The sequence below is a fragment of the Cheilinus undulatus genome, linkage group 16, assembly GCF_018320785.1.
Source record: "Cheilinus undulatus linkage group 16, ASM1832078v1, whole genome shotgun sequence".
Classification (NCBI taxonomy): domain Eukaryota; kingdom Metazoa; phylum Chordata; class Actinopteri; order Labriformes; family Labridae; genus Cheilinus; species Cheilinus undulatus.
The window spans coordinates 38,525,960-38,552,872 of NC_054880.1; the positions used below are offsets into that span (position 1 = coordinate 38,525,960).

General features: G+C 38.7%; 1 protein-coding gene across 2 annotated transcripts in view; it reads left to right on the top strand.

Moving 5' to 3' along the window:
• The window catches only part of igf2bp3 (insulin-like growth factor 2 mRNA binding protein 3), a 48,333-nt gene that overhangs the window by 2,737 nt on the left and 18,683 nt on the right, over positions 1-26,913 (top strand). For both annotated transcript variants that reach the window (XM_041808977.1, XM_041808979.1), the window contains exons 3-9: positions 4,399-4,447; positions 12,450-12,501; positions 12,727-12,790; positions 16,140-16,418; positions 23,564-23,698; positions 26,397-26,519; positions 26,706-26,841. In XM_041808977.1, coding sequence (XP_041664911.1) covers positions 4,399-4,447; positions 12,450-12,501; positions 12,727-12,790; positions 16,140-16,418; positions 23,564-23,698; positions 26,397-26,519; positions 26,706-26,841 — 838 coding nt within the window. The remainder of the gene's footprint in view (positions 1-4,398; positions 4,448-12,449; positions 12,502-12,726; positions 12,791-16,139; positions 16,419-23,563; positions 23,699-26,396; positions 26,520-26,705; positions 26,842-26,913) is intronic.

Genomic DNA, 26,913 nt, shown 5'->3' on the forward strand with positions numbered 1-26,913 from the left:
CTAAATGAGAAAATGCGGACACGTGAATGAACGTGAAGCTGGGATTTTTTACGTAAAATGTGTTTTCCTCGTGAAGGTCAAACCTCTGGTGGCTTGTTTGTGGAAATTACAGCCCACATAAATAAACCAGGTGAGCTACGTAAGGAATTCACGTCAAATCTTGACGCCTTCCTTCAAAATATTCCTGATCACTGGTGACGTTGCTGTGGTTGTTGGTGCACCCCACTGTGAGGCTATGGCAGCAACAGAGTCGAGTTTCAGCCCCACTTTCTAAAAAGTAAAACGTGCCCTCTCTGTACAACACTGGACCATAGCATTAGTCAATGGTGACAGTATTCTGGCTATATGCTGCACATACACTTGCACACTGGGGCCCCTTTTTGCATTCCAGCCTGCAAATATGAACTGGGGGCAGGGCCAGTCACTGTGGCTTAACCTCTGAACCCCCCAGGAAGGGGAAGTGCTGTAGCAGACAGAGATCAAGGTGGGCCGACTGCAGTTTTGGGGCTCATAAAGAGAGAGCTGTGTGGGGTGGCGTGCTATTGAGTATTGTGCAAAAAAAAAAAAAAAGGTTTACATTTCTCTAAATCTGATGTGATTGTTGCTCCAGAGTCCACTAAAATTATTTCTAGTGTATTAGCAAAACATCTGCTGCATAACTCCTGGAAAATTAAATGTATATTTCACAGCACAGCAATTTTTAGTTGATTCATACACCACATCCATAGATGTAATAATTTAGCTCTTAAATCTTTCAGCCATCTTACTGCTTTTAAATCTGACTTTGCCTGACTTCTGGAATAATTTATCCTTGGCTTTCTTTTTTTTTTTAAATTGGTGTGTAAAGATCACACCCACATGTTCTTTACACTGCCTGCACTTTTAATTATTTATTTTTTTTATTCTGAGCAGGTTAGCAAATTTTACAATAAGATATACAGCTTCCATCAAAATCATAGAGTTGCATATTAAGAAGTATTATCACCACCATTTATTTATTTATTTATTTTTAAATATTTGACTTCTTAAAAAAGTTCAACTTGGCTACAGTAATTTAATTTTGCTAGCTGCTTCCCATCTATGCAGTTTATAATTTTATTTTAAATTTTATATAAAATATTTAATAGTTTTGGGGGATATTAGTAAGTTTCAGAATGCGTACACTCGAGATTTGACTTTCTGGGTCAGATTTTGCCCCTCATTGGATAAAACAAACAATGAATGTAGCCTGCCCTTCCCCACATGCGTTTACTCATTCAGTCACATGTACAGAGAGAAAAAAAGGCATGGCTATAGGAGGGGTGGCCTCAAGCGAATGTGTGTAAGCGTGTGTAATGTGGAAACGGAAGTTGAACTTTGAGTTCCTTTATGTTGTATGTTTGAAAAAAAAAAAAATCCCAGTTGTGAAGTTGCTCTAATTTTGTTTTTATTTTTTAATATCAAGGATGAGGGTATGTCTGAATTAGATTATGGTGTATATGAGGGATCATGTCATTAGTGTTTATAGAGCTGGCTTCTTGCTCTAATTTCAAGAATTCTGGGTCATAGGGTCACCATGGGCCCCCCACCTGCAAAAATGGGGATTTGTGACGGAGACTTGGGGTGCCAGAGAATTATGAATGTGGCCACTTGTTTTATCCAGACTGCAGGCAAACGTTCCTTAGCTCTCCCTCCTACTAGGCTCAAATCGGTGTCCCTGTGTTCTTAGCTTACTCTAAAATAAATATTTATTTAATGTATTTTCTGTGTGGTGAAGAGTTAGACACACACGTGTCGTCTTTGCAGAAGTTGAGTCATTTCAAACTGTTGACTTTCAACTCAATGGAAATCTTTAAAGGGAATTCCAACCAGTCCACCCAAATGTGTTGAACGTAGCTCATTGGGTGCATTTAAGGCCTGTGAGAGGGCAGCGGAAACTAGAGTGTGTGGAGTTCAGTCATTCAGAACCTCTGCATGCTGAATAGTCAGTGGCTGTGGATGGGCATTGAGCACAGTCCCACACCGTATGGTGCTGATGTGGAATAGAAAAGTAAAGGTAGAAGAATGGATACAGGTGTGGTTCAGTCTTGTGCTTATCTTGTGAGTCCACATGATGGGGGCCCATAGGTGTCAGCTGAGTGGCGAGCGACAAAAGCGGAAACATGTTGAATATTTGGTCCATTTTAAAAGTAAATAAGGAGCCGGGCCTCCTCCTGGCCATCACATGACAAGCCAACCCCAGTCACTCTTGGCCCTCCCCTCCTTCCCTCCCCCTCCCACTTTTAACCCCCGCTCTACATGTTCCTGTCAGTGGACTTGTCCGTGTCCATGGAAACGGGGCCCCACCCCCACAGGGCAGAGAGGGCCCTTGTTACCCTTGCCTGAAACAGGGCTAGCAGGGCTAGTCCCCCCCACACACACCACACCATACACACACCACACCCCACTCACACCCCCTCACCCCCCTTTCCCCAAATCAAAGAGCTGGGACTGGGGAATGTATACCACCCCCAACCCCCACCTCCGCCCCACACCCTGGCTGACTTCTTCTGTGTGCAGAGCTATAGGTTAATCCGACTGGAAGTGCTCGGTGCATTTGCACATTTCGCATGGCGTTCCCACCGCAATGCAGAGCATACAGAATGTGAGGGGAGGGTGGAGGGGGGGCTGGATCAGTCAGGAATGGCACAGTGGGCCGGAAAAGCTGGAATTCCACTTGGAAGTTATTTGGGAATTTTCTTTACAATTTGCCCATTTAGAATTAAGTAGTTCCCTAATGTCTCAAATTAAACACACTGTTGAGCTGCTGTTAGCTTGATTACTGTCGTAGCGGCAGCAGAAGAATCCAGGAAACCTTGTTGCACATGTTCAGTGGAGGTTTTTCTTTTTTGTTTAAATTACCTTTGACTTACACAGACTCTTAAATTTGACTTCATGGTGTAAATAGTTTATAAATGCTGCACGTTGTAAGGTGTTATCTTCTACACTGCAGATTACAAAACAACCATTACAAGTGGAGCAAGTAGATGAGCTGCATTTTTAGACATCATTTAACAGCTCAGTGAAGCTTGAGGGAAAGAACAAGAGACGTGTGGAGTTTAGTTTTTACACTGAAGACACAAAATTATGTCTAGAAACTATAGGAGACTTAAACAAGTGACATATGTGTGAAGTATGTCCGGTGCGAGTGTCAGGCTGGTGTGGGGTCAGAGTTTGTCATTCCACGTTGTGTGTGTTCACGCTTGAGCTCCTCTCGCTGCCATATGTACATTTTGTTCCTCAAGGTTCGTGTGCGTGTCAGCGTGCAGGGGGACTTTGGAGTGGCCTGCACTCTTCTCACATTTTTCTACAACATCCACATGCAGGCGGACACTTGTGAAACTCTGACTCATTGATCCACAAGTTCCATTGTCTGCATGACCTCCATGCACAGCCAGTATACTCATACGCATTCGTAACATGCTGCTGTACACAAACTTACTAAATGGGGAACCTTCAAGCTAGAAAGGATGAATTGGGGATGTTTGTCCCGCTTGTTTCTAGCACAGCAGCACCATTGTGACTGCTGGTCTCTGCTTGCTACTCGCACACACTCCATAAACACACAATTTTTATTCTTCCTATTTTGTGTGACGCTGCTAGCAGAGATTCCCCTTGGTTTCTGTTTGCAACTGCACCCCCCACCCCCCCCCTCCTGTCACCCATTTTTGATACAACAGCTGGAGGATCCTGGATAAGTGTCTTTATATGTTGGGGGGAAATAAACAGGCCTGCAGTGGTTGAATCCTCATGACGCAATGCTACAGGGCACATCCTTGACTCGAATAGTGTAGACAAAACAATCTGATACTGCATATCTCGCCTTTTTCAGTCAGTTTTGGTCTCTCACTGCCCCTCTGTCCCGTCCTGTTTCCTGCCTTTCTCGTTTTTCTTGCTCTGTATGACACAATTGGTGATTTGGGATAAAGGGCGTGGTGCGTTTTAGCTTAATTTTGATTTTGAGCACCCTCAACTCAATTTAGGCCACCCAGCAGTGATTCCAAATCACCCCTTTGCTTGTTTTTTTTTTTTTTTTTTTTTTTTTTCCATCACTTCCTCCCACGTTTTACCCAGGGTGCCTCAGTGCACCTGCTGGGCTGGGAATGGAATTAAAGCATAAGTCATATTCGGTCTTCTCCACCCTGATCTGTTTCACTAGAATGACAGAGACGAAAGATCTGCTGTTTTTTCCCCATTTTAATAAAACACCTTGACAGTCATTTGTATTATTGTGCCTTTTAGTATTATCAGCTACTAACTCTCTTTCTCCCCTCTTCTTTTTTCCTCCCATCTACCTTCATCAATTCCTTTTCTCTCCCTCCTCCTTTATCCAACACCCCCCCTCCTCTGCCTCCTCCTCCTCCCTTGTTCTCCCTCCAGGAGCTGTAAGCTGCAGATCAGGAACATCCCGCCTCACATGCAGTGGGAGGTGAGTGCTAACAGGCTTCTGACTGCTTCCAGGGCGGGGCACCATCAGGGCAGCCCAACTGGGCTCTCCTTTAGTGGCCACCGGAGTCACCTTTCCTCCCTTTTTTTTGGGTTTCAGTTGAGCAAAAGTTTGATGCATTTAAACAAGGCTGCAGGCAGGTTTGAGGCACCAACCAGTGGGCTGAACTGTGGTTGGTAGACCAGAACTGATTGCAAATACAAGTTGGAAATTTGAGTGAAGATTGTACGGTTTGATTTTAGAATCTAGTGGCACAGCAGATTTAAAACCCAAGAGTGAAGGACAGTAAAGAAGAATGGGGTCTAAAGTGGAAAGGCTTGGTCACACATGAGGAAACTTTAAGCAGTCATGATTCACAGTGCATTATGTGGCTACATGTGTTGACTATCTATAAAACTGGCTTTAGAGCATTTAAAACAGAAGCTTGCTGTTGAGTTGATTTGAATTGATTCAGGGGCTAGACGTGATCTGATGTGGGGAAAAAGTGACGTAATTGTTTAGTCAGGGTGTCTTAAAAGATGGATCTCAACAAGCTGGGTTGAGCATGCATGCCTTATGAAACCTGGTGCTTTCTGGCTTGAAGTCATGTTAAATTACATAAATACACGTATGGAGGGTATTGCTTAGCATTCATGAAACGTCATGATAGAAGGGTTGGTGTTGCTCCTTGATTGACCAGAGTGTTCTCATATTTTTGAGTTTTGTGACAGTTTGTTGCCATTTTTCTTTGGAGTGCATGGTATTATTGGTATATCGTCAGTATCAGCAGATATGGAAATATTTACAACCAATATTTTGCCTATAAAATCTGCTTGTATCAGCTGTAAATATATGCTGTGTGAGCAAATAAGTTGGTTGAGTTTTAGCTTGGTCCATTTCTTTATTTATCATCATTCCTTTGACTTTAAAGTAAGAATGCACAATATTGGATTTTTGCAGATATTTACAGATTCCTTTCTGCTGATATCGATACTGAAATTTAAATGTATTTCAGGCCTAAAACTTCATTCCTAAAACACACTTAAAAGTGTAAGGAGGGATGATGACCAAATAGAGACTTCAGCAGACATAGGTCTGTTGTTACAGCCTAAAACTCTCTGGGACTGGCTTACAAAAATATCGATTCTCAGATTCAGATCGATTCTTATGTTTTGATTATGATATCGACTCATATAATACAGAGATGGCTCTTTATAAACTGTGCTCAATTTCCTGACTGCTGCTTGCGTGGCCTGTCTTGAAATTGCGTCGCTCATGCAGCTTGAAACTTGACCTGCACTCGGCTCTAAAAGCCTTTAAGCTGCGTTCACACTGCAGGCTTTAATGCTCAATTCATCTTTCCCCAAGATCTGATTTTTTTTTTTTTTTTTTTGGCTGTTTACACTGCGGAAGAATTCCTAAAAATCAGATATGAATCTGATTTAGAACCATATATGAAAGTTGCCCGAATCTGATCTGAAAATGTCATATTCAGTGTGACTTGTGCTGCTCACACTGTCAGAAAAAAAATATGATCAGAATTACATATGAGGGAAAAAAATCAGAATCGAGTCACTTTTAACTGCAGTGTGAACAAAGTCTTAGACTTGGACTCAGGGTTTGAATCTTATGCCCAGTCTTTTGCTTTTGGATGTCTGGTGCATCTTATCAATGCAAACTAGGTACGCATATGCAAGATGTGCCAATACTGCTAGTTTGGAGTCATTTCTTAATGCAAACCTTGATATTTTTGCTATGGTTGGAAAATTCTTTGTACCATTTCCAACTTGAGTTCTGAGAATCTCTTTAATGTTGAAGAAAAATAGATTTGTATTTAAAATATCCCTACAATAATCAATGTTGAATCAAATTGTGAATCAGAATCAATTCAGGCATTTGATGGAGATACCCAGCCATAAAAACTCAGCTATTTGTTCATGTGGTCAATAATTACAGCTGATAAAAGCAGATTTTTATAGTCAAAATATCTGTAAATGTCGGCATAAATTTTCATATCTGCCGATAATGATATCATACAGATAATAATACACATCACTACTTTAAAGTGTGTTTTAAGGACTGAAATGTGTTCATTTGTTCATCCCCAAACTTTAAATTGTGTGTTTTAAGGACTCACGTTTTAGGTGTGACCTACATTTAAGTACTGATGTTTGTATTGGCTGAAATTGTTTTGTAAATATTGGATATTGGCAAAAATTAAATATCATGCATCCCTAATTTTTCTTATTGAAAAAGAAACCAACAAAGTGCCTAGTAGGGTTAAGTGAATATTATCTGCAAGTCTATATTGGCAGATTATAGCTGAAAAGATGAGTTATGGTTAACAGCAGGTATGAAAAATTCTGATATTTACACCCAAATATGTCTGCAGAATGTATGAATAAGTTTGTGCAGTTTGAAGCAGAATCAAAAGACTTTCTTTAGCAGAAATTGTCTATCATTTTTCTGCACAGATCCCTGTCTACACAGGGCTGTTTGTAGCGCTCTAAAAAGCACATGTAGCTTGGTTTTACTGTGCTTAGAAATATGTTTTTCATCTAATGTGCATGCAACACAAAGAAATGTTGTTCTTCATGAATGTAAGTCTATATTTTAAAATTAATTAATTTGTAATTTGTGGCATAATCAAATGTTTATCTAGTTTTGTCTGTTAGTAAATGCAGACTAATACACCATCATAGTGAGACTAAGATACAACACTACTACAGGAAAGCCTTGGTGTTCTGTACAGTGAAAGAAGTCTGAATCAGTATTGTATTAGCTAAAGTTAATCCAGAAATACTGTCGCATCAGCAAAAATTAATGTATTAGGGCTTTCAGGATTTATTGCATTAATCGCGATTAACTTGCATCCACAATAAGTGCACTCATTTTTTTTTAATCATAGGCTTTATTGTTGCTTTCCAAAAACTTTGGTTAATCCACACCAGTGTCCCTCTGCAGCCACAGAGATGTAAAATAAGTCAATCGCTGTTCCTTAAAGAACAATTCAATTTAAAAAACTCGGACAGCTCAGTGGACGAAACAAGTCATCTAAACCATTTGTTATCAAATATTTACCGTCTTTAATTTTTTCTTTTTAGTCCATAACACGTTCCTTTTCCGTGGTAAAGTTCATGTAAAAAATCTAAGTCTACCTATAAAAGCATGTCTGAATCCAAACTGGAATTGTCTTACCCTTACAGATGGCAGAAAAATCCAAAATGACACAAAATCCATTCCAAATGCAAAATAGTGGAGTTTTTAAATGCTGTAACTAGTGTGTGATTAACCACAATTAACTACAGGATTCCTGATATTAATCGTGTTAAAAAAGTTCAATCTTTTGGCATCTATAATTTATTTATAGTGTGTTAGAGAAAGATGCAATGATATGGGCAGCTGAGAACAGCCATCTCATGCTAGTATCTGAGTGTGTAATGCAAACTTGCAACACCCATCCCATGCTTCCCTGGTACAAACTGTCTTGTAGTTTTATTATTCTCATTCAGATGCAGCATTTACAGTCTAGCAGCCCTTTGTCAACTAAATACTTCACTTTTACTTATTACTTATTATTTAACTTTGTTTTAAATTAATGTGAACTATCTACCTCATGTAAATCTGCCCACATCCTTGCACATCTTACTGTTGATCATGTGTAGTCAGCATTCTTGCAGACCTTGAAACTACACTAGCATTGCATACAGACTTGTGTATAGAAGTAAAAAATACCTAACGAGAGCTTATACTAGGGCTGCAATTAATGATTATTTTTTATGTCGACTAATCTACCAATAAATTTCCCGACTAGTCAATTAATCACAGTTGTTTGGCATACTGTTTTGGATCCCCATTTTACGTAAATAGTAGGAATTTAAATAGTAGCAGTTCACCTGCCTTGCAGGTTACAAATAACTAAAGGATGGCTTTCTTTAAAGTGACTGGTATGTCCATAAAAATAAATAAAGCAAATAGCCCATCCAAAGTCCAAAAGTACAAATAAACCTTAATGTAAACAAATCAAACTTCCAGCCCAAGTGACTGAACAATAGCTTGTAATTTCTTTAAATTGCAGTGCAGGAACGTGAGCATGTCAACATGTTCTGGTGTGAGACTGGCTCTTTTCTTTGAGTAGTGAACTGCAAGTACAGATGAGTTTTTACCGGCTAGTATTTGATTTTACCAATATCAAAAACAATAATACGATGCGTCAACACTTGAATTTCCGTGTCGACTAATATTTATAGTTGACATAAACGATTATAGCGACTAATGGTTGCAGCTCTAGCTAATACATATCTTAATCTTTATACCTTTAATGTTTTATTCTGTTGTAGGGGACAGTGCACGTTAATGAACATGAACATGTAAAGTACCAGATTGTAGAGGCAAATTAACATCGACAGTACAATATCATACAAAGACCCAAATATAACAGTCCTGTATGACTTTGCTTATGGCTGACCAGGAATGAAGTGACCATTGCAGTTAAAGTGTATAAAGCAGATGGTAAAGTGCTGACATATTGCGCATGATTATAAATGTGCTCAAGGAAATTGCACATTTGCCCTTGGCCTGTTTATTTAGTGTTGATATTTAATGTTTAATTCCTGTACACAGAGAGCAAAGATAAACTCAGTCAGATTCCTTGTTGCTTGGCCGATTCTGATTGTATTTTATTGACCTACCCATATAATAACAACACAGGCATTCTCATTCCAAATGTTAGCATTAGCAGTGAAATGCTAGCTCTGCAGCATGCAGCATTCACTTTAACATTTCTGCAGAAATGTTGTCTTCACATTATTCAAAGAGGCTTAAAGTGAAATGATTTTGGCTTCAGTGAAGGTGCACATGTGTGAGTGGCTCCATTGTAAAATAAAGTGGCACGTATTATTTTTTTTTTAAAAGAAATCCAGTTTACAAATGAGGCAGAAAAAGCTAAGTCTTTAAAGATTAAAGACACAAAATTCAGTTTTTATCTACATCTAGGAGGCTGAACCTTCTACAGTTTATGTGAGAAGTAATAAGGCTGTTTGTTTATTTATATGAAATTGCAGTCATTAAAAGCAACACATGCTACACTGAACCTACTGTAGATTCTTGACACTATTAATACAAGTCAAACTCTACCTGTGTACTTGCACTCAACTCCTGCAGCTGAAAAAATAAGCAGTTTTTTTTTAATTGATCATTTTTATCGTATCTCCTACATTCAAACTAGGCATTCAGATTTTGGACTTAATCAGACGTAGCATTAGCAGTGAAATGCTAGCTCCTGCAGCATAGAGCCTTTGCTGCTGAATTTCTGCAGAAATGTGGTCTTTAAATCATTCAAAGAGGCTTAGAGTGAGGTGATTTTTGACCAAAGTGAGGATGCACATGTGTGAGTGGGTCCAATGTAGAATAAAAGTTGCTCATGTATAATTTTTTTTTTTAGAAATCCAGTTTATGGATGAGACAAAAAGCAAATCTTTAACGCATAAAGGAATTAAAATTAAGTTTATATCTACATATAGGAGGCTCTACTGTTTAACAGTTTGTCTGAGAATTAATAAGGCTGTTTGTTTTATTTATATGAAATTATGGTCATTAAATTCCAACACAGCTACCTACTTTATATTCTTGACACTACTGATACAACTCAAACTCCACCTGAGCACTTACACTCAACTCCTGCTGCTGAAAACACAGTAAAAAGCTGTTTTTTTAATTGATAATTTTTATAGCATCTGCTACAACATTCAAACAGCCTAAAACTGTGTTGCTAATTTCATATATAATGGATTATGTCGAACACACACCATTAAAAAAGCCTTCAATGATGCACACACATAACAGCTCAAAGTTAGGTTCAGTTTAAATTGCACTGTCACATTTTCCTTTATTTACATTATCATGAGAGTGAATCTTATGGTGTAAGAATGCTCTTACAAATTTTGAATGCCTATTTTTTCAGCAAACCCTGTTTGAGCAGATCACGCATAGCCGTCCATGCTACATTAGTAGATCTCAGATGAGTTCACTGGACGGCCGTGGGTTTTCCTCTGAGGATTTAATCTGAGTTGAAGCTGTAAAGCTCAAGGTCAAAGTTAAAGTCAAACTCACTGTTCTTGTTTTTTTTCTGCAAAGGGTTAAAGTGCAAACAAGAGGCACGTAAAAATGAAAAATATCAATAGAACTGTTGAACTGTAACATGGTCAGATTTCAAGGCCACCGCCTGATTAGTGAAGAGCGAGCAAGTGTTGAGCAACAGTCGTGTGTGCGTGTGCTGTATGTGCTTTTTTTCCCTGCTTGTGATAAGAGTTTAATTTAAAACTCCTTTGTATTCAGTGTCAGCCTCACTTTCTTCAGATTTTCTGATCTGCTGCTTTCATATAAATTTGAACGTGTTTTTATAAATTTCACTGAGCATTTTTATCAGAAATGATTAGTGTCAAAGTTAAGGCCCCACTTTTAACCTCCACGTTGGATCTTATGTTCCAGTGACGCAGCTTTTCGTGACCTTTTTTTTTTTTTCCTCCTCTGCAGAGGTTCAGCTACGTAACGTGTTCCTGTAGTGTTTCAGTTTAATTTTCTGCCTCATAAAGAGCACTGAAGCCTAATGGGAATTTCTTCTTGGATTACAAACAATTGTTCAGTATTGTGCTAAAATGTGAGTTTACAACAAAGCTTTAGATTTCAGCCTGATTCACTCACTGGTGATCAAATGGCCACGGACAGGCTTAGTGTTTTGTAATGGTGGGCTCGCTTTGCCTACGCATGTCCCTCAACTGCAGCTCCACATCCACCCATGTTCGAAGCATGTAGCGAGCGAGCTATTTGCCTTTTCTAAAGGTGACATGGAGGTTTCTGCCCCTCAGGAGGGGGGAGGGGCTGGGAGAATAGAATAGAAAAGGGCTCTTTTGATGCAAAGGCCTTGTATGTATCTTATCAGGTAGATAAGACAATGGGTCAGAGTGTGTGAAGCCCTGCAGCGAGAGAATAGTGTCGAGAGTAGTGGCGTGTTCACAAGCTGTAGTGGGTGGGTGGGCCTGGACGGTTTCCCCTTCCCCTCCATGTGCGCCGATTCACAGAATGTGTAGCATGAACTCGCACCCCTCCCCCAGCCCCTGCTTCCTGCTGGAATGTACCCCACCCTTTCCTGAATGGCCTGGATTCCCATTGGCCGAGCTCAGTGGACGGACAGTCAGAGAATCCAGCAAGCAGCCGGCAAAGCTTCGGCTTGAGGAAACTCACAACCACGCTGGAGCAGCCAATGATGGGAGAAGAGATGGCAGGGAGGCGGGAGGCTGCTTGGTTGGTGGGTTGGTGGAGTGGGGGGGAGTGAGGACGCAGTCTTGTTGGCTAGAAAGTGGGGTTGAGCTCTTGGGGGCGTGGCCTCGCATTGGACTGAGCATGGTCGGATGTCTTAGCTTAGCTTAGAACCCTCACTCCCCCTCTCGCCCACATTTGATCACATCTATGAATTCAAATCCTCTGGTCTTCAGCTTTGGGCAGTTGTCCAGTGTTGTGGATTGTTTTTGCATGCATTTCCCATTAAAAACCGTTCATTTGCCTCATGATGTATAACTACATGCTTGGGATTTTATATTTACATAATGCATTTAATAATTTGAGTGTCTAAGAAGGGAAAGGAAGATTTATGGGTTTGTTTTGCTGAGCATTTAAAAGGAAATTCAGATTAATTTTGGTCCCATGAGAACTCTTACTACTATAATTTCACTGTGAAGGCACAGGTACTTTTAAAAACACCTGCCCTGCACCCAGTACTCCATGTAGGTTCCCACAGGAGAGAGCCATAATTTGAGGTAGAAAGATTTTTACAAGAAGGCAGCAAATTTATCCCCGTAGCTCAACATTGAACTCTGGGGTTCAGAGTTAATGGACTGTGTCCTGGCAGCGAGCGGGGCTGGTTCCCACAGATGAGCTCCTGCTTGCTAACAGCTTCTGGTCAAAGTCTCTCATAATCATGACTTTTCTTTCTTCCCTTTCTTTCCAGGTTTTGGATGGTATGCTCGCTCAGTATGGTGCAGTAGAGAACTGTGAACAAGGTAATTATCAGAAGAAATAATTTTGGTGCAGTTTCACCACCTTGCTGCAACATCTGTTTATATTTTTGACTGTAAAAGTTTTATTCAGATTATTTTTTCATTATAACACCATTGCAGATTCATGCATTAGATAATTTTAAGGTATTTAAACATAGTCCATGATTGTAAATCATGTCACTGTCGCTGGATGTGAGTGAATTGACTCTGCTGTGTGATCTCCCGCAGTAAACACTGACACAGAGACCGCAGTAGTCAATGTTCGATATGCATCCAAGGACCAGGCCAGGCTGTGAGTACACGCTCACACATGCACGCACATGGATTGCAATCACGCCACAAACTCCCGCTCATTTGCTTTCACTTTCTCTGATGTGGATCTGTTTGAGTTTTCCACCTTTCCCAGTATCCTCTGCTGTAAAACTGACCAACTCTCCCTGTCCGGTGCTCTTCCATTGCACCTGATTTCCTCCTTCCAAAAAGCAGTCCACTTTAATTTGACATGCAATGATGATGGGGAGGAGGGGGGACTGCGGGGTGTGTGTTTGTTGGAGAGGGAGGGGGTTAAATTAGCCATCTGGTGCCCCCTGGTGTAGATGAATCTTACTACAGTGTTTCTCTGCACGAGTGGTTGTAGTTGTCTCCAGGCATAATTGATAGTTTCAGTATGAATCCTTGATGCTGACACAGCAGACATGAATCAGGTTGTAGAGTTCATGAGAGTTTGGCTGCTGCCCTTCTGCTTTGTTGAGATCTTTCCTCCATGCCCCTTGTGGCGATCATTATAGGCATAAACTGTATAAATCTAGACCGTACCCTTAGAATTTAAGTGTCCCCGCTCATTGAATACTCCCACTGATAAGAAATGGTACAAAAACCCAACCTGAAGCGTTATATCAGAGCTCCCAAGTGCTTTTAAACAGAGCAAGGAATTTTAACACAGCTTTTCCGATGCCTAGTTTTCTAATGGATGCTTACATTATTTTACTTTGCAAACAGACACAATTATTTCACAAAATCAAAAAACCTACCAGGGTCAAGATTATAAGCCCTCTTTAGAAATGACTGCTGTGCAGTGATGTGCTTTAACTCTGTAAAGCTCAAAGCTTGTAAAATCAAGTTAAACTGAGGGATATCTTCCAATCCACACACTGTATAAAAACTCCAGTAAGTGTTCAAGCTGTCAAAGCATCATGGCAAATAATGCTCTCTCAGTTTAGACTTGAGAAAAAGAATTGTTGATGCACACAATGCAGGTGAAGGATTATGCAAAGTTATCACAGCGTTTCCATGTGTCAAGACCTGGGGTGAGAAGGATCATCAAGAAATTCAAAGGGAGCCACACAGTCCAGAACAAGCCTGGCAGAGGCAGGAAGAGAAAGATTTCAAAGACTGTGGAAAGAAAACTAGTGAGAGATGTGTCTAAAGACCCCCATAAAGTGTCTAAAGACACTAGTGAATGATTGGCTCAGGCTGCACAAATTCGGCCATATTTTGGCCCGACTGCAACGTCCCAGCTCATCGTCGAACCTCTGGCACAATTGTGTAAATTACTTTATCTATAGGGCCCTTTTCTAGTACCCCACAGGTGACCAAAGTGCTTTACAAAAATTAAGTGGTATTAAAAACACAGCACAAACAAATGCATAAAATGAAAAATAAAAGTATTTAAAATACAGACTAAAAGGACACAAACAGGTCACCACACTTCTAGGTATTAAAAGCCCTCCTAATAAGTTTAAAGTTTAGATTTGAAAAGGCCCAAGTCAGATTATTCCAGAGCCTGGTTGCAGGAACTGAAAGGCTCGGTCACTCCAGCACTATGTTTTTTACCTGGGCCCTTCCAACAAAAGTTGGATGACCCCAAAGTCTTCTGTTCACGAATGGTTAAAGTCTTAGATAAATGGGGCGAAGCAAGGCCAATAAGAGCTTTAAAAAGATACATTGATGTTTAAAATCCATTCTAAAATGCACTGGAAGCCAATGAAGGGAAAAGAGAATGGAAGTCATGTGCTCTCGTTTGTGGTCGTGTTAGTAAAAAGACGTGCAGCTGCATTTTGCACAAGTTGAAGAAGTCTTATTGAAGATTGGGAGATGCCACCATAAAGTGCATTGCAGTAATTCAGCCTGGAACTTAAGGCGTGGATAGCTCTTTGGAGGTTGTGATGGCTCAGAAAAGGTTCGCATTTGGCCAGAAGACGTAATTGATATAAGCTTGTCTTAACAGGACTAGCATGCCAGAATTTTTCCTGCATCATTGTCTAGTTTGACACCCTGACCTGATGTTAACGTGAATCATGACGCTTACCAGTAGGAGTATTTTCTCCTAGACTTGTCATAATTTACAAGTGAGAAATTTTGTCCCTCTGGAGATTTATGTGTACATACAGTAATGTCCTTTACATTTGATCACATTCATACCTAAAGTTCTGTTCGAAGGAGAGCTGGTCCATATTGTCCTCCTTGATAAATCAGGGTGAATCCATATTGTTTCTCGTTTAGTTTTGTTCTTCTTAGAGCATAAGCCCACTAGCATCACATAGTGTGCGTCTGTTGTAGCCCTGATTGACTCTCTTTGACCCACCTCCCCGACAACCTGTGAACCTGCACACAGGCGTGGAGACGGTGGTGACGTCGGCATATGATGAGCGGTCAGGATCACTCTTGTGTGGCCAGGCTGTCGGCCAAGAAGGGACAAGATTTTAGTTGCACAGTCTGACGTGGTTTTGTCATGAAAGTCCAAAAAAATTTATGTAGTCTGAACCGATCTCTAGCCAAGTCAGGAATTGTAGTCTCAAAGACGATCACTAGAGCCCTGCATAGGAATGGACTGAGATAAACTCCACTTCTGCAGAAGAGACACCTTCAAGCATACTGGCAGCAGGTCCTTTGGTCAGATGAGACAGAACTAGAGCTCTTTGGTCAGAGACCTGTTGCTTATGTTTGGAGAAAGAAGAGAGAGGTGTATCACCCTAAGAACATCGTCCCGACAGTGAAAAACGATAGTGGGAGTATTATGCTGTGGGGATGCATCTTTGTGGCTTGTAAAGGTGGAAAGAATCATGAAGTAAGAATGTGTGAAGATTTTGAAAGAAAACCTAAGTCGGCAGCAAAGCTAGGTCTGGGTCGTCGCTTTGTCTTCCAACAACGACCTAAAACATCTGTGGCTGGCCGGCACAAAGCCCAGACTTGAATCCCATTGAAAATCTGTGGGGTGAACTGAAGACCAAGGTCCATGCCAGAAGACCATCATATCTGGAGGAGCTTTAGAGATTGGCCAAAGAAGAATGGGCTGGGATTTCTCAGGAGACGTGTCAGAGGCTTGTTGAAAACCACAACAAACGATTGCAGGCTGTTGTCAAGCAAAAAGGATACACAACTGACTATTAGCATCAGGGGGATCATCATTTAGACCCTGGTAGTTTTTTGGTTTATGTGTATTTATTTTGTGTCTGTGTGGGAAGTAAAATAATGTAAGCATCCAAAAATAAAAATTTCTTCCTCTGTTCAAATACTTGAAAAAAATATTTTCATGTGGGGGTCTTATGATTTAATAATCTGTCTGTTCTCTTAATTTTGTTAAATCATACCCACTCAGAGGTCATCAGGAGTTTTAAAAGAATGTGTCTTTGTCTCCTCAGGGCGATGGAGAAGCTAAACGGATCTATGATGGAGAACTATGCCTTGAAAGTATCTTATATCCCAGATGAGACAGCTGTCCAAGAAGGTCCCTCAGCAGGAGGCAGGAGAGGCTTTAACGCCCGTGGCACACCTCGATCCGGTTCTCCAGGTCTGGGCGCCCGGCCCAAAGTGCAGCCAGACATCCCACTGCGTATGCTGGTTCCCACGCAATTTGTAGGCGCCATCATTGGAAAGGAGGGCGCCACGATCCGCAACATCACCAAACAGACACACTCAAAGTACGTAAGCAGAGGTCAGGATTTGTACTGAACATTGTGATGTGTAATTTCTTTTCTGTACCCCTAATTTCTATCTTTTCCCCACAGTAAGATGAAATAAGAAAAAAGAAGCATGAAAAATAGCCTTGCCTGTTGAAATTGAAAAGCCTTGAAAGGCTTAACGCAGCTGTTGAAAAACAAATTCTCATCTTTTTATTCAGATACAATAGCTGTAAAAGTGAGGATCAGTCTATTGGAAATAATTTCCAAAAGCATAAATGAATATTCTTTATTTGTATAGAAAGCTCTGACTGTTTGAGCTTCTGACCTTTTATCATCTAAACCCTGAAGTGAATTTTCCTTTAATAACTAAAATCTGGAAAGAAGTGCCCTCCATTCCTTTAAATCAGGTAAAAGGTCTGTATCCACTTAAGACCAATTCAATTAGCCTGATACAATTTGGTCCCATCTTCCATTTTACTTTGGACGAAATAGTGGCATTTTAAATTCTCCTGCTGATGCCTTTCCTCCAGTGTTTTAACTGTATGCTTCATCTTTTTGAGTAACTTTGACTACTGGGTTTTTTTCAGAAGGCTCTGAAATCTTCAGTTAAGCTGAAACAAGAACAATGTAGAAAACCTGCTAATTAATGGCTGAAAAGCTGAGTCAAGCCTGATTTAGGAGAAAATGCCTTTTGAAAGGGTAACATCCTTCAGGCTCCAAACTTTTTAAATTTCATATTTTTCGAAGGATTTCAACCTTAATGCTGCACAGCATCTTTTATGTAAGCCTGTACTGTAGAAAAGGTTTGGTGTTCTAGTATTAAGAGACCGGTGTCTAGACCTGCCCTCTTTGTAAAATGTTTTTTGGATTTGGGGTATATGGTATTGAGGTCTGTGTCCATAGCTGGCTTTTGTAGTGCTTATTTTAATTCAAAACCAGTGTTCTGGTTGGAAAAGGCGTCCTCGGCATCAGCTTTTTTGTCGCCGCGCTCTCAGTTGAAAACCGTTCAACTTTTGGAACAGCGTTGTGCTCATCAGAGTCACTCCTCCCTCACTTGCCAGTAGGGGTGTGACGAGACTCTTATCTCAAGAGACGAGATGAGATTTTACACTTCATGGGCATCAGGACCCATGCCAAATTTTTAGAAATTTTTTAGAAAAAAAGTTTTGGTCTGTTCCCAAATGACACAAAAACATAACTGAGCAAAGAGAAAAGACAAAACATGCTTAAAAAATCATTACAGAGGGACATGAATGCACACACCTCAGTTTACTGTACTTCATTTTCCCAAGATGTTTGGTTGAAGTTTGCCAATTTCATGAGGAATTTCCTTTTATCCTGGGAAAACCAGCTTTGATATCCAAGGAAAATGAGATGCAAAAGTAGAAATATTGAGACTGATAGTGAAATTTACTCGTCATGATAGGAAACACACAAAAAAATGGATGTATAATTTTATAATTGTCTACTTTGAGCTTCCCTGCATAGCCTTTTTTTTTAAATCCTGACACACATTCACATCCCACTGGAAAGAGCTTCGCAACCCACTTTTGGGTCCTGACCCACCAGTTGAGAACCACTGCTTCACACAGCTGAAAGTCATAATTGCAAAGCAATTTAGGTCTATTCAGAAATGTTTAAACAAGTCCTCTTCTACCGAATATGTTATCGGTGCTTATGCACAGTTTTTCTTGTCTAACTCTGATCAAACTGTACATTTTAATGCTCTTCAAATCAAACCTTTCATTATAATAGTCCACCACATCTTATATAAACTACACTATGCATTCATTACTGTAATTAGAATTATAATTAAAGCATTTGGATTATTTTGCAAATACTTTAAAAACAGTTTACAACAGACTGAAATATAAAGAGCTGCATCAGTAAAAGTAAACTTTCTCATCTTCTTTATGGACATCCATATTTAAAACAATCTAAAAAAATCTTTCTGTCAATAACAAGTTTGCTGTAATTTAGAGAGACAGATTTTTTTTATCGTTTTGTGGTCTTTTTTTTTGAGCTTTGGCAGAGTTGGACATGACACACAGATGAGTGTGTGTGCACAAGTGAGCAATGTGTGTGTCTCGTCTGTCTGCTGTCAGACAACGGGGCGCGTTTAACTGGGGCTAGAATGTTGGTTTTTGGAAATAACAACGGACTCTATGGCGCTCAAACACAGTCTGTTTTGCTGTTTTGCAGCTGCAGTATACAACAGCCTGTTGTCCTACATAAGTTGAGCTTCTGTTTGATGATAAGCGCAGCCAACAGCTGATGGATGAGTGACTGACAGACGGTGAGACGAGAACGAGACATGACGAAGCAGCGACTGAAAGTTACAAAGTTGCAAATACCGACAGTATGAGCGATTTTTGCATACATACTTACATGAAACTGCAACCCTAATTTCTGAATTTTTGAAATTAATCTGAGGAAAAATGACTGCAGGACATGCATGCAAACATTTTATTCCACTTAGGTCTGCCCTTATAACATACATTTTTGTTGTTGTTTTTTTTAAAGGCCCCAAGAATTTAAGCCATTTCATTTGAAAACTAACTTTATAGGAGATATCTCCCTCCAAAATAACAGGATACTTAAGTCAAGATCTCAAGGAAACCAGGATTTACTTCCTGTCCACATTCTTGTCTATAGGACTGCTAATTATTCCAGATATTTTGCCATAATTAATTTTTCCAGGAACCAGTTCGTGACCCACTTAAACCAGCCTAGGGATCCACTTTTGGGTCTCAGCCCACCAGTTGAGAACCACTATTTTAGAGCAATACTGTCAAACAAAGTGGCAGAAATTGAAATGCATGTTTACATGCCTCAGTCAGCTTAACCCTTTACGACCTACCATAGATCAAGTCTGCCAGAGCATATCTTTACATTTTTACATGTTATAGTGCTATTTTTTGAGTATTTGAACTGGCTATACATTAATACAACCCTTAGAACCCAAATTTGAATGATATGTATGTGATAAGTCCATAGTAATAAATTAAATTGCTTAGAAGGGCAAAAAAAAAACATAAGAAAAATGAAGCATTTTTTGTTTTTTCACATCTTTTCCTAAATAGTTGTCCTAGCTGTATGCCTCAAAATTATGATTGTAAAAAAGTTGCACAAGATCATTTCAAACAACAAAATAGATATTTTGAATATGTTCATAACTTCATTTTTGAAATATACTTATCTTTATAAACTGTGAAAAAATGAAAGTAAAATAAAACTGTGCTCCGTTTGACAGCAAAAAAGACAGCGTCTTAGAAGAAATAAACTATTTACAGTAGTAAAATCAAATCTATAAGTGTGCCAGATACTTTTGAGCATACATATGTTTGCAGAAGACCATGTTGAAACAAAAGTTCAACTCATAACCTGAAAGAAAACAGTGCATTTATAGCCTGGATTATGTTATATTATTTTTAATGTGTGTGCTTTGTACTACATTTACGCAAAAGAAGGAAGGATATTTCTTGGAGGAAAAAATACTGAACACATTGAATGTGTGATATGTTGTTGTTACTCCTCTGGTTTTATGTGCAGAAAGAATATTGCTCGATCTCATTTGGTTACAATTCTACCCAAGGTTGAAAGTAGATATGCAAATAGAGGCGCCGGCGATCCCGTAGGTTTTGAAGGGTTAATGCCACTTCAGATTGTCAGTGAGTATTTTAAACAAACAGCATTTGGAAGTATACTAGAATCTTCATTTCTCAGCCTCAGTAGCAGATACACATAGATGTGAAATACTGAACATTTGAAAGCTTAAACCCAGAGTTTAAATGCTAAATGATGACCTCTACCCTGACACTTTTTAAAATCAGTCATCAGATCAAAATCATTCACATCCTCTTTGCAACATGTCCCCCACCCACTGAGCTTTGGCTCACTGCTCTACAGTTCAGAGCTTTAAGTGGAAAAATAAGTGCAGGTACTCCCATTAATCACCCGGTGTCTGTGTGTCACACAATCACTGAACTAATTTTGGTTATAGGGACCAAAAATCATATCTCAGCTGAATTGTAATACATAATATATATGTGGATATTTCTGTCTAGAACAGAATAACAAAAACAAAGTAATTTCTAAATCAAATCCATGTGGATCAAATGCAAAATGTCACACTGGTACTTTTATTAACAGTCAGCTGCACAGAGTCAACACGGACATGAAAACAAAAATGATATTGGATAAAAGCTCCTTAGATAGACCAGTGATATTTCACCATTAGATGAAACATTTCAAATAGACAGTCATGTGGTCATGAAGCTTTGAGAGGTTCTGTTAACTCTTGTTGAGTTTATTCTTGACTGTTTTTATTCCATCTCTAATCTGTGTTCCTGACTTTCTCTTATTTTCCTACACCATCCGCTGTCCTGTTCTCTCAAATTAAACCTCAGAATAAACCTAAAAAAAGCATAATTTTGAAATGACAAAATAAAAATCAAATACAAAGTTTTATAAATAGGAAAAATGCAATAAATTTTATAATTTGTCATGCAACGATTTTAGTTATTTTACCTTAATTGTTGCCACCAAATGTAGAGATTAAAAAGCCCCTCCACCAACTGAAACCCTCATCTCTGTTATGTTTGCCTCACACCTTATACCACAGTTTTAGTCTTTACCAAAAAAACAATTATTCTAGGAGCAAAAACACAACCCCTGATTCCTTAACCAACAGTGCAGGCATTAATTTTGAATAACGTTGTTGCTATTGATTATTGTCATTGTTGACTTCTCATTTGGCAGCAACAGGTGTGAGTGGAGCATCAGGCTCCTTGGTGGTGCTGCCACTCCTGTGGATTTAAAAAATCTACCAGCCAGAAACAATTTTTTTTACCCGCCACTCTATTTTAACAAGCAGCCTTATTTAAAAAGGTATAATATAATTCAGTCAGGAAGACTGTTATCATACATTTTATCATTTTATTGCAAAATGGATCTACAGTCTTACTTAGGGGAGAAGGCTCTGCTCAAAAGATGCTGCCAGGGTTAGTCAAGCAGCATGCTTTGACTTTCCAGGAGCACATGGCTAGAAACCCCCGTATGGATGGATACATTATTGACATTGTGTACTGAATACAATGAAATTAGCTCAAAAGAAATTAATCCATAGTAGCATGAATCTCAATATGAGGTTGCAGCAAGCTTTAAGCTATAAAAAAGGAGTCTGGGGTGGAGGAGCGTGATGCATCAGTATAGATGCATGCAGGGATTAGTGACCTCGTATTTAAATGGATGGCTGTGTTGAGGCGATAGTTAGGCCTGGTGTATGACTACCATATCCTGCATGAAGTAGAGCTGATCTTCATCAGTGAAGACTTGTAGTACTAATAAGAGTGCATAAATGATCCGAACTGATGCTCATTTAAAACCTTGTTTTTGACCTACTTGTCCTGTACTCTGCCGTTCAAGCATTTGCTGTGCATCCTATGGGGGCACAGTAAATTTATAGGAATTTTCCTGCATTATGAGTGTCAGACTTGCTAAGATTTAATATTTTGTGCACGATTGGCAAAATTCAAGCTTTGTCTGAATACCTTGTCATTGCAACAGGCAAGACATCGGTTCAAGCACACCTTTAGGAGATAAACCAGTTGCAAAGGAAAACTACTCTCATGAGTCAAACAAGTTACAAATATCAGTCCACTGTTAATCTGCGGTAAAATCAGCAGAATAAGAGTTAATTAGGTTACATAACCAGTGAGTAGACGGTGACATTGAGGTGTTCAAGGTCAGCTCAGTAAAAATGAAAACTGGGTCTCATAAATGGTGGCTGTAATTTCAGATCAATTTGTTTTTATGAATTTTGCACACATCTGTGTGCGGGCACTGCAGAAAATCATCAGCATACAGAGGCTTAGCCAGTACGCAGCTATTTCTAGAAGATGATTTATAAGAAATAGAGCAGGTGGTGAATGCTCTGTAGTATTTGAGATCAGCAAACTTTACAGTTATCAGAGGTCTGACTAAGTAAATGAGGCTAAACCGAAATGACATATGTTATATTAATATCTCATTACTGTTATTAACATAGTAGTTAAATAAGTCTGTGGTTGTCGGCTGCTCCTTATGGAGAAAGAGCCGTGGTAAGGATGTGATTTTCACATACAGAAGTCCTTTTTTTTTGTTCATTATAAATAATGAAACTGGATGCAGTGTCTGTACGTTAGACTAGACTGGACTGAAGTCCTGCAAGTATGGATGTCATTTTCACACATGTTGTTTTATCACATGTACCGCTGACCTAATGGTCTGAAATCCTGCATGAGGGGCAGGGAAAAACGAGCAGGGTTCTACAGTTCTTAACTTGTGATTGGCTGTGGTGTAACTACAACATCTGGAAAAATATACATAAAACATTAAATACCTGAAATGGCACAGTTCATATTTGCTTGAGGACAGGGATAGTGCTTCGCTGAAACTGGATTAAAAAACATGGAGTGAACGCTGTGCTGATGTTTATCTCTTCTCTCCATGCCATTAAAAAATGGATAACCTCAAAGATTGTTCTTTGTTTGAAATATTGATTTGAAAAGGGTGCTTTAAAAATGAATGCTACTCATAAACTCATTTTTTTATAATATTAAAAATATTAAACAAAATTTGAGTTCTCAAAAAGGTGCATTTTCAGTGACCTCAAATGTCAAAATGCACAGAAAAACCTCAGTTTTCAAAAATATCCCCACAGGTGTGGATGGGTTTAAATGTGTAAATGAAGTTCTTTTATGTCCAGTAAACACTGGGTACAAATTAGACACTAAATGCTTTTTATTGCATTGAGCCATTAGCCACTGTACCACTGATCTAATAGGAGCAGAGCTCTGAATCACTATTATCCATCTGATTCACTTAAAGTGAACCATTATTTCCTAAAGCACTGAGTAATAAAAGAACTGAATTGTGTTTATGATCTCCTGCACCTTTATTTTTTACCATATAGCTGATAAAACTCTTTGAAATAGGAAATTTATACCCTAACAACTTGGTGACCAAGCTTTCCTCATTATATTTAACTTAATTCTGTTTAATTTTTTTTCAATCCTCTGTTGGAAATCCTTGTAAGTGCCTTTGCTCTATTGTGTTTTTAGTTGTGCCAAGACTTTAATTTGTCTTAAATGAGTTAATAATTTCCCTTTTCTTTCTCGTAGGATCGACATCCACAGAAAAGAGAACGCAGGTGCAGCAGAAAAGCCCATCACGATTCAATCCAGCCCTGACGGTTGTTCGAACGCTTGCACGGCCATCATGCAGATCATGCAGAAGGAGGCTGTCGACACAAAATTGTGAGTTTGTGACCCAAAAAAGGGACAGAGGGATAATGAATCAAGTCTTTTTGGACTAGTGGTTAGCTCACAACTGATGGTTATAGTCCTTCAAGCCTGTGGCGCAGGTTCAAGACCAACATGGCACTCCTTCCCCATGTCTATCTCCTCAATTATCCACTGTCCTCTCTAATAAAGGCTAAAAATCTGAAAATAATTCTTGAATTGACTTTTAATAACTTAAAAATTTCTGGATTTTCTACAACATAGCAATGAATTCTGCTGATAGATGTTTTTAGATAATTGTCCAGAATTTCCATAGAATTTTGAGTAATTTGCATTGTGGAAATTTGCTTTGAATTTTTACATTTTGTGTATTTTAGTGAGTTTGATTAGAATTTTGAGGGGAGGCGGGCTTTGACTAAGTTCTCTGATGGGAATTTGGGGAATTTATCTGCAATGTGTGGGGGGGGATTTGATTGGAAATTCAAGGGGCAATTTCCTTTGAAAATTTCCTTAATTTTTATGGAAATATAAGGGAATATGTTTTTAATTCTATCATTTTTCAATAGAATTTTGGGGAATTTTATTAAATCTTTTTTGATTGAAATTGCTTGAAAATTTCAGGGAATTTAATGGAATATTTAGGGAAATGATAATGTAAATCTTTAGGCTTTTCCTGAAGGTTTCACTGGAAACCTGGGGATTATTGAAGGAAATTCCTGATATTATTATGGGATTCAAAAATAAAATTAAGAATTTTTGCAGCCTTTTGGTGATGTCTTTGAAATTTTGGAGATTTTTTTTGTTTTGTAAATCTCTAATAATGTAAAAGGAATTTTCTAATACCTCCAAACCTATGGAAAAGCTTAAAATTAGAATGGCCGTCTGAGGCGGCAGACCCACGCCTAAGCAGCGCCACCGAGGAACTCGCGCTCCCATTGATTACTATGGTGTTCAAAATTTCGAAGTCCGAGAAAAACCGAACGGGTGCACGGATCATCACCAGAATCTAATCCATTCTTCCCTGTCACTATCCCAATATTCCCTGAAAGTTTGGTGAAGATATGACTTTCTGTTCTCGAGTTATCTTGTACACATACAAACAAACAAATGAACAAATGAACAAACAAACAAAGATATGGAACTCTTTACATAACCCCCTGCCGATTTCATCGGCGTGGATAATAAATTTCTCCAAAAATTTTAGGGGGGAACTCTCTTTGAAAATTGCCTTAATTTTAATGAAATTTTAAGAGAATGTGTTTTGAAATTTTCTATAATCTTCCAAAGAATTTTGTGGAATTTTATCAGTGAATTTGGGTGAATTTTATTGAAAATCTTTTCATGGAATTTGCTTTAAAATTTAGGGAAAGTGCTTTAAAATTTGAGGGAATTTAAAGGTGCAGTGTGTAATATTTAGCCTAGTAGCGTTTAGCTGAACAAACTTGGTAAAATAGAGCAAAACATTTCTATGACTGTCTATCTAAATAAGTGTTTAGTCATCTAAATTCAAAAATAGCTATTTTGAAAAAAACAACTCAGAATAAACCTTTAATTCATACATAGGAAGGGTCTCCTCCCTATGTATGAATTAAAGATGCCGCCATCTTGAATTTTTACATGTTTCCATGGTAACATAGAGGAAAAAAAAAAGGATAAATAAAGGTATTGTATTGTATTGTATTTACATTACAGATGCACATAAAATTCAACTGGTTGCCACAGTGTGCAGCAGAAAAATGCAATCTAGAACCCACTTTTAGATACTGATATTCAGTTTTACAAACTGCACCTTTAATTGGACCTTTGATAATTTTTTTATTTAAATTTTTTGTCTTTTCAGAAAGTTTCACTTGAATGTTTGGGAATTATTGAAGGAAATCTTGGGTAAATTTATTTTTGGGGGTGCTGTTTAAAGGGAATTTTCCAACACCTCCAGAACTTCATTTCTCTTAGAATTTTTAGATAATTGTCCAGATTTTCCATTGAAGTTTGGGTAATTTACATGAAATTCTGTGGAAATTTGCTTTGAAATGTTCATGTTTTGGAGGAAATGTTTTGAGGAGTTTGATTGAAAGTTTTGAGGGGATTTGCTTTTACATTTTTGGGTGGAATTCCTTTCCAACATTAGGTAACTTTTCCTCTTACTTGGGGAAATTTGGAGGAGTTTATTTGGGAATTTTGGAGATTTTTATTCATTTCCTTTTGGTTGAATTTGCTTTGAAATTTGGAGCAGTGGCTTGTAAATTTCTGGAAATTTAACTGAATTTTTTTACCTTTTTTTTTTTTTTTTAAATCTTTGGGCTTTTTACAGAAAGTTTCACTGAAACATTTGTGGATTATTTAAGCAATGTTTGGAGGTATTCTTATGAGACTTTTTAAAAATGTTGAAGTTGTGCAGACATTAATGGTAATTTTTGGAAATTTTAGGGAATTTGGTAAAAACTACTTCCTGTTCACAGGTGAGGCTTAGGTTTTATATTCATCAGGCCTCACTTGCCCCAACAAAGTGGGAGAAACTAAGAATGCATCCCAAAAAGTCTCAGGAGGTAAAATATCTTTTTAAAATTTTCATGCAATTGTTTGATTCCTGCTTGTAAAGCCTATTTAGTTAAATTCCACTGAATTCCTGTGAAAAGAGAGGACTTTAAACAACAGAAATCAAGGTCTTATCTGACTGTACTCATTCTTATAATCCTCATTTCTGTCTCGTCAGTACTGAGGAAATCCCACTGAAGATACTTGCACACAACAACTTTGTTGGAAGATTAATTGGGAAGGAAGGACGCAACCTGAAGAAAATTGAGCAGGATACGGGATGCAAGATCACAATCTCACCGTGAGTGTTTATTCATTAATAGCTTGTTTGTATTGACACTGTTTGCAGTGCCTGCAGCCCATTCACAAAAGTGCTGCCTGGTACACGATGCATATTTAATGTTGTTGTATTTGCTTTGGTGTCGGGATTTATGCACAGACAACTGTTCTCATGTTTCTGTTGTTTCCTCCTCATTGTGCTGTCTAGTCTGCAGGACCTGACTCTGTATAACCCTGAGCGGACCATCACAGTGAAAGGCTCTATTGAGGCGTGCGCCAGGGCCGAGCAGGAGGTGATGAAGAAGGTCAGAGAAGCGTACGACAGTGACATGGCTGCTATGAACGTAAGTACCTTTAACACTGAAACAGAAAAAAGCAAGCGTGAGTCATGATTGTTGTTTCTATTAACAGACATT